The following is a 12,547-nucleotide window of genomic DNA, read 5'->3' on the forward strand; positions in this document are numbered from 1 at the left end:
CAAAACTCTTACAAATAAAAACCAGTAACCGAGTTTGAGAGTAGGAAATGAAAGCCTTGTATCAATAGTTTAAAAGATTTCTCGTCCACTTTGTTTAGTGTCAATTGGTGTTCGATTGACTAAATGCTCATAGCTTAAATTTGGAGCATGGTGTCACATCACATATAGGTGAGTTTCACTAATAAAAGAGATCGGAAAGGTTATTGACAAATGCCGGTATGAATTGCGTTATTGTGTAGTTGGGCACTCTGTATCAGATATCATCAAATCAAATGGGAAATATGAACTGAAAATGAATGTGTGAATGCATGAAATTTCAAAGTCCTTTGTATATATCCCATCATTACTGTCAGTTTTTTAAAGAATGGCTTCACAATAAAGAAATGGAATGTTCACAAACTGGCATGTCACACCAAAGTATGCTTTATTAATTTCTTAAAGTAATTCCATTTGAGCACATTTTTTTTTTTTGGTCGACATGTTTGAGCAAAATGGAATGTGGGATTCTATATAAATATACGCCACCATACCCTAACATGGAGTAAAACACCTACAGGCTGTGAGACCCCAACGTGATGACGGGTAGCCTCAAATTATTGTTCTGCCTTCTGCTCATTTTGCTTTCATTTTCAAATTCTGATCAAGCTCGATTTCCAGTGCCATTGTCAGACGGCAACCAACGAGCTATGATGGAGAGTGCCAAACAAGTGTTGAAGGCTAGCAGTGAAAGACAAGTCGGAAAACCCTTCGAGTCCAAAAGGGTGAGTCCGGGAGGACCTGATCCGCGCCATCATTAGTCTATCCCGACATGAAAAGATTCAAGCTGCTTTGGACTTTCACAAGAAACGTCGAAATCCGCATGATGTAGGTTTCGCACTTTGTGTATGAGAATCCAACGCAATGTGTTAGGTGATACATGTTATCGTCTTTGTGATTCAAAGACTTAACTCGCGCAAATCTATATACAATTTATATGTTTCGAACTTTTTGTCACATATGAATGGTAATAAATTATTATTCTCCAATTAATTCGATGCAATCTTTCAGTGATGATAACAAAGGAAAATGCTAAACATCATATTTTAAAATTATATTTTGCAGACCACGTAATGTATCATCATTTTGTGAAAAATTAAAGTCCTACAATAATATGGATATTGCATGCACATGCATGCATGGAGGGATCTACGCTTCTTGGTTTTGTAAACCATTGTATAATATTGCCAAAGATAGCTTTACAGAGAAAGAGAGAAGAAGAAAGGAGAATTAAGAGTTTAGACCGAGAAGAGAATTTCAGAAATGTATTATCTTTCTTGTTAGTTACAAAATGATTGTTACAAAGCTTATATAGTTTGCATTTGTAGCTTACACTCTAAGCTACACTATAACAAACTTTAACTAACATTGTAATCTCTTGACACATGTCTAATTCATAGCCATAGGATCTTCATACTCCTAACATCCCCCCTCAAGCTCAGGAGTAGAGAAATGCAGCCTGAGATTGGCACAATGAGTCCGAAAAAGAAGGGCAGAGAGACCTTTTGTAAGGATATCTGCAAACTGCTCAGTTGAAGACACAAAGTGCACCTGGAGTTGTTGTGTTGCTACCCTTTCACGAACAAAATGGACTTCAACCTCAATATGTTTTGTGCGTTGATGTTGAATTGGATTGCAAGTCAAAGCTATCGCAGACAAATTGTCACAAAAGAGGAGAGGTTGCTCAGTAATTGGAATCTGCAGAAAATGCAGCAGAGACTTGAGCCAATCCAGTTCAGCAGCTATAGTAGATAGTGCCCGATATTCAACCTGTGTTGATGACCGAGATACTGTGGTTTGTTTCTTAGACAACCAGAAAATAGGATTAGAACCCAAGAACACCACCATGCCCGTAGTTGATCGTCGAACATTAGGGTCTCCAGCCCAATCTGCATCACTATATGCAGTTATATCAAGAGATCCTCGGACATAGTGTATACCACAGCCTCGAGTAGCCTTTAGATACCTGAGGATCCGTTTCACAGCCACAAAATGAGATTCCATCGGTCTTTGCATAAATTGACATACCTGATGCACTGTAAAAGCAATGTCCGGTCTAGTAAACGTCAAGTATTGTAGGGCACCAACCAAGCTCCTATACAAGGAAGGATTATTGTACGGCTTGCCATCATCGAGGAGCAGTCTATTGTATGGCAAACATGGAGTAGCACACAGTTTAGAGAGAAGCATGTCCGACTTAGTTAAAAGGTCAGTTACATACTTGTCTTGGGAAAGAAACATGCCATCTTTATTCTGCATAATTTGAATCCCTAAAAAATAGTGAAGGGGTCCCAAATCTTTGATTTCAAACTCCTTAGCAAGAGATTGAATAACTTCAGTGATAGCTGGCATAGCACTCCCTGTTATGATTATGTCATCCACATACAAAAGCAGGATCACCACAGAATGATCAACAGTTTTCACAAACAAAGAAGAATCGGCATATGTAGACTTGAAACCTAAAGATGGTAGAAAAGTCGTGAACCTCTCATTCCAGGCCCGTGGTGCCTGTTTTAAACCGTAGAGGGATTTATGTAACCTGCACACATAATCTTCATGCTTTGGATCAACAAACCCAGGTGGCTGTGTCATATAGACTTCTTCTTGCAATATGCCATGGAGGAAGGCATTCTTCACATCCAATTGTCTCAAAGTCCAGCCAAAATGTGCAGATAAATCCAATACTAATCTTACTGTTGTTGGTTTAACAACAGGACTAAAAGTCTTTCCATAATCAATGCCCTCTTCTTGACTAAAACCTTTTGCCACCAGCCGTGCCTTATATCTCCCAATTGAACCATCAGCATTCTTTTTGATCTTATACACCCATTTACACCCAACTAAGTTCTTGTGTTGAGGCAATGGAACTAATGACCATGTACCTTGATTATGGAGAGCAACAATTTCATCTTTCATAGCATCATACCAAACTGGAGATTTGAGGGCAGATTTTTATGTGGCAGGTTCCACTTGAGTCAAATCCACACCACCATTTTCATGAACAGCAGCAAGTAAAGCAATGTTCTTCACAATCCCACTTTTTGACCGTGTCTGCATTGGATGTAAATTAACTGGAGGAATAGAAAGAACCACTTGGAGTTGATCAGGTTGGAAATCAGGGACCACAGGGAGTGTAGAGGATAAGGGCTGTGTTGTTGATGAAACAATGAATTGACCATCCAATGAACCGTCTGGACTAGAGCTTGAAACTGGACTTGGGACTGTAGAAGAATCTGCTGAAGAGTGATGGAGACCAGTATTTGGCATAACACTAGATATAGAAGTTGAATCTAATGGTATAGAACCTGATGATGAACTCGAAGTTGAGGAGGAAGATGACTGTGGAACCACAAGAACATTATTTTGATCTGGAACAGGATGTGGGATTGATATATGTGATGGTAGTGGTGAAAAAGAACTAGGATGAGATGTAGACACCAGAGAATGATAAGGGAACTCTGTCTCGTCAAATAAAACATGTCTAGACACATACATTTTGTTTTTCGAAGCATCATAGCAAAGAAAACCTTTATACTTTGATGCATATCCCAAAAACACACATTTGGTTGTTCGGGGATCTAATTTGGTACTAGTGTATGGCCGCAACCAAGGGTAACAGGAACACCCAAACACTTTCAGATGTTGGATTGTAGGGATAGAGTTGTACAATAGCTGAAATGGAGACTTATGTCCTAATGCAGGAGATGGCATCCTATTAATCAAATATACGGAAGTTTGACAAGCAAAGGACCAGAACAAAGAAGGTAAAGAGGCAGATTGTAATAAAGTGATGGACGTTTCAACGATATGTCTGTGTTTTCTTTCGGCTATCCCATTCTGTTCAGGTGTGTGAGGACAGGACAATTGATGTTTTATGCCTTTATCGGATAGAAACTTTTGAAATGCTTTGCCAATATATTCACCACCACCATCACTGTGAAGGATCTTAATGGAAGTTTGAAACTGGTTGAAGATAAAATTGTAAAAGGAAACAAATGTACCGAAAACATCACTTTTATTGCATATGGGAAAAATCCAGCAAAATTTTGTACAATGATCAATGAATGTGACATAATATTTGAATCCTTCTAGAGAAACACAAGGGGCAGGACCCCATACATCACTATGAACAATGTCAAAGGGGTGTACAGATTTGTCTCTAGAAGAAGAAAAATGTAGTTTACTAAATTTGCCCTCTAAACATGGTTGACACACAGAGGGATCTTGATCAGCAACACAAGACACTTGAGAGGAATTTAAAATTTGAGAAACAATGGTATTAGAGGGATGACCTAGTCGTTTATGCCAAATACTGACTGTAACTTGTTTGCCTAGAAAATCTGCAATTGTCCCTTTGTTGATAACTGAATGAGACCTTGATGAGATAATAGGATACAACCCATTATGACACAGCCCTTTGTAGAGTATCCTCCCTGTGGTTTTGTCCTGAATCCAAAATGAGAAAGCATCGAAAATCATCCAACAGTTATTATCCAAACAGATCTTATGCACAGATAACAAATTGTGAGACGGTTTTGGCACATAAAGAATAGAATTAAGCCTAATAGGCTGCATTGGAGTTCGAAGAAGACTAGAACCAATATGGGAGATATCTAAACCTACACCATTAGCTGTTTGAATGATCTCATTTGAAGGATATGGAGTGGACAACGAAAGATTTCCCATTTCAGAGGTCATATGATGATTTGCACCAAAATCAGTGAGCCAAACTTGCTGCTGAGATGGTGCTGATGAAGCTGAGAAAGAAGAGTAAGAACCATTGGTTGTGGCAGCATGCATAGCACTCATGGAGGAGGTTCCATTCTTCTGAAAATAGGTTTCAGCAGTATGATATGGATTCCCACATACTTGGCAACCGGATGCACCACTCATATTTCGAAATCAGCAGGTGTCAGCAAGATGATTGTGCTTACCATAAATTTGACAACCTTGAGGAACATTGGTATTCCTAAACCGACATGAAGATGCCAAATGATTATGTTTCCCGCAAATTTGACAAATCTGAACCTGAAAACCATAGTTCTAAGGTCTTAGCGGTGAAGTACCAAGAATGCCAGGTGCCTGACTTGCATTAAGATTCTTGCTAGGACCATATTTCGGATTGAAGTTGGGGCCAAACCTATTTCTGCCTTTATTCTGATTAAAGGACTTATATGGATTGGAATTAGAACTAACATAATTTCCTCCAAAACTGGAAAAAGATTGAGTCTTAGATGGGAATCCATTGGTTTGTGCCATTAGTGCAGAGAACACCGGCACTGAAGTATTAGAATCAACCAAGACTTCTTCAGCAAGCAATTGAGACCGAAGATCTTTCAATGATATCACAGTTTCACGACCCCTAATCACGGATCGTATAGTGTTGAACTCAGCCGGCAGACCATTTAGTGTGAGAATCAATATATCATCATCATCAAAAAAGACACCAGCAGCAGACAACAAATCTCGAACTTCTTTAATTTTCTGCAGATACACAGTGATAGAATCACTGCCTTTCTTAATGGTATGCAGTTCAGATTTGAGTTGAAATATACTTGTTCTTGTGACTGTGGAGAATTGTTCTCGAAGACGACTCCACAATTCTTTGGAGCTAGTACTCCCAATGACACATGAAATTGCAGCCGAAGACAATGTTGAAGTGATCAATTGCATTAACGCTTTATCATGCATTTTCCACACCTTGTAGTCATCAGATTGAACCCTCGTAGCCAAATCACCAGAAGAATCAGGACAAAACTGAGCTGGACAAGGTACCGAACCATCAACAAAGCCAATTAAACTATGGCCTTCAAGAAGCAACTCCATCTGAAAATGCCAAGCCAAATAATTGGTTTCATCCAATTTCACATTTACCGAGCTTGAGACTGATGGAATCAAAGACGTAATCGGAGATTGTAGAATCTGTAACTGAGCAGCGGTCACCATTGTTGTCAATTATGTAGAAATCTTGACAGAGAACTAACCACAAACACTTGGTGGGCACACTTTTGAGAAAACAAAATCAGACGAAAGAGGATAGATGAAATACCCCAAATTTATCAGAAAACGATCACAAATCCACAGAGAGAAGTTCAGATAGAAAAGTACAGAGAAATTAGAGAAGCGGAAGCACAGAAAACCAAGATCGAAAGACCACCAAGCAGATATGCTTGTTTAGGCGAATGATACCATGTAAACCATTGTATAATATTGCCAAAGATAGCTTTACAGAGAAAGAGAGAAGAAGAAAGGAGAATTAAGAGTTTAGACAGAGAAGAGAATTTCAGAAATGTATTATCTTTCTTGTTAGTTACAAAATGATTGTTACAAAGCTTATATAGTTTGCATTTGTAGCTTACACTCTAAGCTACACTATAACAAACTTTAACTAACATTGTAATCTCTTGACACATGTCTAATTCACAACCATAGGATCTTCATACTCTTAACAGGTTTTCCACCTTACGTAAGATTGTGTGATATTCTTAATGGACTCCTTTTTCTTTTTTTTTCTTTTTTTTTCTTTTTTCTGCACAATGTATGTTACCAAAACAATAGCGATCAAGCTTTCTATATACATGCTCTCAAATTTAGAAGCACATTCATGGGGATCAAGGGGCGTAGATGTAGTTGTTGATAAGTAGAAAATGAGATATTTTTTTTATCAAACGATGGATTTTGTTAGATTAGATGTAGATTAGCTAACGACGAGGTTTGAACCCACGCCGTCATATAAGGGCTCTGTTAGAATGACATGTCAACACTGCCACATCAGTGCATTGCCACATCAATGTAGCCATATCAGCAGAGTCTGTTAGGGTTATTAGAATCTGTTGGTTGTTAGATGTTGAGAGTTAATTAGCACTGTAGCCGACTAACTTGAGATATAAAAAGGACAAATTGTAATTCATTTGTGTGTGAAATACAAGATCATATTCTTCTCTCTCTCTCTCTCTAAGTTTTCATCTCTCTTTCTCTTCTCTTTTACATTTCTGTAGTCTTAGTTTTTCATTTCGATTTTCTGGTTTTGTTATCATGGTATCTGTTGATGCACAAAACTGGAGGTCTTGGAACAACGTAAATCCACGCCGTTATATAAAGGCTCTGTTAGAATGATATGTCAACACTGCCACATCAGTGCATTGCCACATCAATGTAGCCATATCAGCAGAGTCTGTTAGGGTTGTTAGAATCTGTTGGTTATTAGATGTTGAGAGTTAATTAGCACTGTAGCCGACTAACTTGAGATATAAAAAGGACAAATTGTAATTCATTTGTGTGTGAAATACAAGATCAGATTCTTCTCTCTCTCTAAGTTTTCGTCTCTCTTTCTCTTCTCTTTTACATTTCTGTAGTCTTAGATTTTCATTTCGATTCTCTGGTTTTGTTATCATGGTATCTGTTGATGCACAAAATCGGAGGTCTTGGAACAACGTAAATCAGACCGTGAATCTGCAAGAAATGTAAATAACACAAGATGTATCGTGGTTCACCCCAAGGTTTGGACTACGTCTACACTGATTATGTATTTCTCTATTTGTGAGGGAGAGAGATTCAGAGCCTTTGAGGGAGAGAGTGAGGTCTCTGATGGCCTAGGAATTGGCCTCTGCTAATTGTGAGGGTGAGGAGTCCTTTTATAGAATAAGGGCTCCTCACTTATTACATATTTGCCCCTTCCTTTATTACATAATTACATTTGAGTCCCCCGAGTATTTATAAGAGGTCTAAATAGGGAGGCCCTAAGTATGGTATAAACAGTAGTCTCCCAAGTCTTCAGTCAAGAGAGTCTTTTGGCTGGAGACTTGAAATTCAGTCCATGTGTGGGCCGAAGTAACTAGATGGCGTCTGGCGCTGATACTCGACATGAGGCGGTGCCCAATCTGAAATGATGCTCAACTAGAAGTAGCACATGTTGCGAGGCTTGTGGCTTATGTTGCCTTGGTTGGCTCGGCTTGTGGCGTTGAAGGTGAGGGAGTCCCTTTTATAAAATAAGGGCTTACTTTTCAATACATAAATGATGGGCTAGAGTTGATGTTTGCGGCGAGGCGGTTGCTCAGTAGGCGGCGATGCTCTCTAATGGTGGTAAGGGAGTCCCTTTTATAGAATAAGGGCTCGCTCCTCAATACATAAATGATGGGTTAGGAGCGATGCTCGCGGCGAGGCGGCTGCTCAACTGGCGGCGTTGCTCTTTAATGAAGGTGAAGGAGTCCCTTTTATAGAATAAGGGTTCGCTCCTCAATACATAAGTGATGGGCTAGAAGTGATGCTTGCGGCGAGGCAGTTGCTCAGCTGGCGGCGTTGCTCTCTAATGAAGGTGAGGGAGTCCCTTTTATAAAATAAGGGCTCGCTCCTTAATACATAAATAATGGGCTAAGTCCCCCAAGTATTTTTCATGAGGCCCAGTTGAGGCCCAATATATGGTACATAATGTAGTCCCTAAGTCTTCGGTCAATAGAGTCTGTTGGTTGGAGACTTCAACTTGAATCCATGTATAGGCCGAAGTGGCGGTTGTTCGAAGGCGGTATTTGTATACCCTGTACTGAAGCTTTGTAGGTGAAGCTTTGCAAGTGAAGTTTTGAAGCTAGAGCTCTGTAAATGAAGCTTTCGAAGCTGGAGCTTTTGTAAATGAAGCTTTTGAAGCTAGAGCTCTGTAAATGAAGCTTTTCAAACTGATTGACATGAGTGATGCTCATGAATGTTTATGTTGATTGACATGAGTGATGCTCATGGATGTTGTCATGAGTGATGCTTATGAATGTTAATATGAGTGATGTTCATGAATGTTGACATGAATGATGGTCATGAATGTTTATGTATGATTGTCATAGTGATGCTCATAAATGTTTATGTATGAATGACATGAGTAATGCTCATGTATAATTTGGAGTACTGGAAGTATTTTTGATCACCTGGTTAGTGGCATGAAGGAGAGTACGGGTTGTACATTTCATCACCTGGTTGGTGGCATGAATGGCTAGTTGCCAAATGATATTTAGAGTACGGGTTGTACATTTCATCACCTGGTTAGTGGCATGAATGGCTAGTTGCCAAATGATTTTAGAGTACGGGTTGTACATTTCATCACCTGGTTGGTGGCATGAATGGCTAGTTACCAAATGATATTAGAGTACGGGTTGTACATTTCATCACCTGGTTGGTGGTAATAGCGGCAGGTTGCCAAATAATTTTGGAGTACTGGGCTTACTTTTGATCACCTGGTTGGTGGTAATAACGGCAGGTTACCGAATAATTATGGAGTACTGGGCGTACTTTTGGTCACCTGGTTGGTGATAATAACGGCAGGTTGCCGAATAATTGTAGAGTACTGGGCGTACTTTTGATCGCCTGGTTGGGGCTATTTTGGGCTTATGGGCCTTTGCCCTCCACACAACACTCCAGCCCATTTATTTTGGGCTCTGCCGTTTTTTTTAATTACCCTCTGATGGGGTTTATACAGATATCTTCGAAAGATAAGAAAAATTAATTACATCATTACAAAAACAATAAAAGCAAATCACATCATTCTGGTGGGATGTTTATTCCTTGCTTTTGCAGTATGAGTATTTATTCCTTGCTTTTGCTTTTGTTTCCTGCAGCTCACTTGATTGTTTTTGCCTTTCCTTTGCACTTTTGTTGCCTTTGTTTTTGTTTCCCATGTGCTCTCCTCGCTCATTCTCTGATTTTTCTGTCAGCAAGACTTTTCCTCTTTTCAAGGCTCACTGCCAACCAGACTAGATTTTGCCTCCACATGGTGGGTAAGAAAGTGCATGACCCATGTGCTCTCTTCTCTGATTTTTCTGTCGGCAGGGTCCCCCTTCACCACCTTGGGTCCCGTCTCCCATTGCTCCAAACTCCAAGAGTGACAAAGTGTCGAGAAGTTGCATGTTATGCTGTCACATTTTGCTTTTTCTTTTTGCTTTTTCCTTCCACTACGTCTGAACATTAGCTGGTGTACTTCAGCTGTAAAATCTGTGAGATCTGGAGAAAGCTGTCTGGAGCAATGCAATAGCTGATGCACAAATGTTGATGGACCATATTTCGGGATTCGAGGGACCACAATGTTTCGAGGTTCAGGTGGTGGAGATGAGGGGCTGGTGGCTGAACTCGGTGAGGAAGGGGGTCAACCCAGATGGCGAGGTCGGATGGATTGTAGAGGACGACATCAGAGGTGAGGAAAGGTCGCAGTGAGAGTTGAGACTGCCGAGTTTTTCGACATGGCCATAGTCGTTTCCTTGCCGGAGATGGAGTTGTCGATGGTGTTGTGGGTGACGACAAAGTGGCTGGTGGTGGTGCGCTCAGGGTCGCTGGTGGCTGGTGGCTGGTGGCTGGTGGTGCCACTGCCAGATCTGAAAAATTGAAAGTCTCGCGGGAGGGAGAAAGAGAGGAAATGGACGATCGGGGAACCAGGAACCCCCTTCTGCAGCGAAATCAATGGAAACCCTAGCGATTTGCAGGTGGAAGCTAAAATCTGGAAATTTTGCAGGTTTAAAGAAGGCGGAAGCTGAAATCTTAGTATCAGTAAGCTCCTGTGGTCAGCAGACTTCCAATTTTCAAGGTCAGGTGGCTATCCACTGCCAAACTCAGTGGTTCCTTAACCAGGCTTTCTCTCATGAATTAGAATCATTTGGTCATCAAATCCTGATGCAAGAAACCGACCATGTTTAACCCACCTGCACCTTGTAATCACCCCCACCCGTGGCAAACCTAAGTCTACCAGGTTGAACGTTAATGGAGAAAATTTGCATTCCCTCATGTCTAATCCAACTGGGCTTCTCTGAAATCATCTTTGCTACTTATTTCCAGAACCTAACAAAACAATACCACCTTTGTGTCGAAGAAGAAGCCCTTTCTTTGAGCGCGTTGAGAGAGATTGAAGAGAGATTGAGAGATTGTTGTGTAAGCGAGCCAAGGCAGCGGCATATGGCTGGAAGTTGTGCATCATCTCTGGGCGTTTTGAGATTTAGCCATGAGAGAGAGATTTGTCATTGTCGTCGTGCAGCAGGAGATCGCAGAAGGAAAGGGCATCTTCCTCAACTTCTTGCTGCTAAAAATTTGAGAAAGTTTCCATCTTTGTGATCTGGGTAATGGTGCGATTGATTTGTTTGTGTTGTTGGTTGCGTTTGGTAGTGGTTTTTGTATCCAGAAGCTTTGAAATTTGCATCTGGTAGTGGTTTTTGGGTTATGCAGATTCATGGTGGAGGTGAAAAAAATGAAAGAGAACTGACACAACTTTTCGTATAGATTCCCACAGACGTCGCCAAATGTTGATGCACAAAACCAGAGGTCTTGGAACAATGTAAATCCATACGTGAATCTGCAAGAAATTTAAATAACACAAGATGTATCGTGGTTCACCCCAAGGTTTGGGCTACGTCCACACTGATTATGTATTTCTCTGTTTGTGAGGGAGAGAGATTCAGAGCCTCTAAGGCCTCGTATTTAGATTTCGTACAAATACTCGAGGGACTTAAATGTAATTATGTGATAAAGGAAGGCGCAAATATGTAATAAGTGAGGAGTCCTTATTCTATAAAAGGACCCCTCACCCTTACAATTAGAGGAGGGCCAATTCCTAAGCCTGAGGTCTCTGATATTCAGAGGAAGCCTCCTCACCTCAGAAGTTTCACTCTCACCTCACAAACTCTCTCTCCCTCACAGATAAATACATAATCAGTGTGGACGTAGCCCAAACCTTGGGGTGAACCACGATACATCGTGTGTTATTTACATTTCTTGCAGATTCACGGTCGGATTTACGTTGTACCAAAGTCCTCACTGATTTTGTGCATCAACATTTGGCGCCGTCTGTGGGAATCGACACGAAAAGCTATGTCGGTTCTCTTTCATTTTTTTCATATCACCACCGTGAATTTGCAGAAACCCAGGAACCTCCACAACATCTGTCACCAAACAGCAACTTTCTTTCGCCACAAAGGCACACCCGAGACACATCCAGAACCTCTCCTACGCCATCTCCTAAAAGCCAACGATGCCCAGGGGTCTATTCGTAAAAACACAACATCCCTGCAACCATACCAATCTGTGTGCCATTAGGTGGTGTACCTTTCGGCCCTTCTGAGTCTTCTCTCCCCACCATCCCATCGAGCCAGAGTCCACCGACGTCGACATTGCTCATGATCAACCAGGCCCGGCTCTTACTCCGTCAGGCTCTCTCCCAGTTTCCCATACATTTTTTGTCACTCCATCTCTACCTATAAAGGCCAACACGCTGCCTCTAGTGGAGCCGACAGTAAGGGCAATGCCAAGCCGCCGTCTGCAAGTCGTCTGCGTGACATACGCATGATTTTCGATCTGAATCGACCGACGAACGGCGAGTCTGATTGTGACTCCAACGATTCCCAAGGGTCTACTACAACCAAGCCAGCTGCGGGAGTTTCGTCCCTCAATGAAATCGAGATTCTCCCTTATTCTTGACATTTCTCGATCAAAGCAAAAAACCTAGTTGGATTAAGGGTTTTCTGCAATGGAAAATCAGCAGCAGATTGCAATG

At 41.0% G+C, this 12,547-nt stretch overlaps 1 protein-coding gene and 1 long non-coding RNA gene across 2 annotated transcripts; one reads left to right on the forward strand and one right to left on the reverse strand.

Annotated features, from left to right (window-relative positions):
• Nucleotides 1-566: 566 nt before the first annotated feature.
• LOC126589908 (CLAVATA3/ESR (CLE)-related protein 1) lies at nucleotides 567-1,001 on the forward strand. The gene has a single exon (XM_050255360.1). It carries the CDS (start codon nucleotides 576-578, stop codon nucleotides 795-797), a length of 222 nt encoding a protein of 73 aa, XP_050111317.1. The 5' UTR covers nucleotides 567-575; the 3' UTR covers nucleotides 798-1,001.
• A 3,031-nt stretch (nucleotides 1,002-4,032) lies between these two features.
• Nucleotides 4,033-4,921, reverse strand: LOC126589911 (uncharacterized). Its single transcript, XR_007611999.1, has 2 exons — nucleotides 4,656-4,921; nucleotides 4,033-4,482 (listed from the first exon to the last, which is right to left on the reverse strand). It is a non-coding gene; the product is annotated as an uncharacterized LOC126589911 (long non-coding RNA).
• Nucleotides 4,922-12,547: the final 7,626 nt, after the last annotated feature.

This window comes from Malus sylvestris, chromosome 11 (assembly GCF_916048215.2).
Source record: "Malus sylvestris chromosome 11, drMalSylv7.2, whole genome shotgun sequence".
In the NCBI taxonomy this organism is placed as follows: Eukaryota; Viridiplantae; Streptophyta; class Magnoliopsida; order Rosales; family Rosaceae; genus Malus; species Malus sylvestris.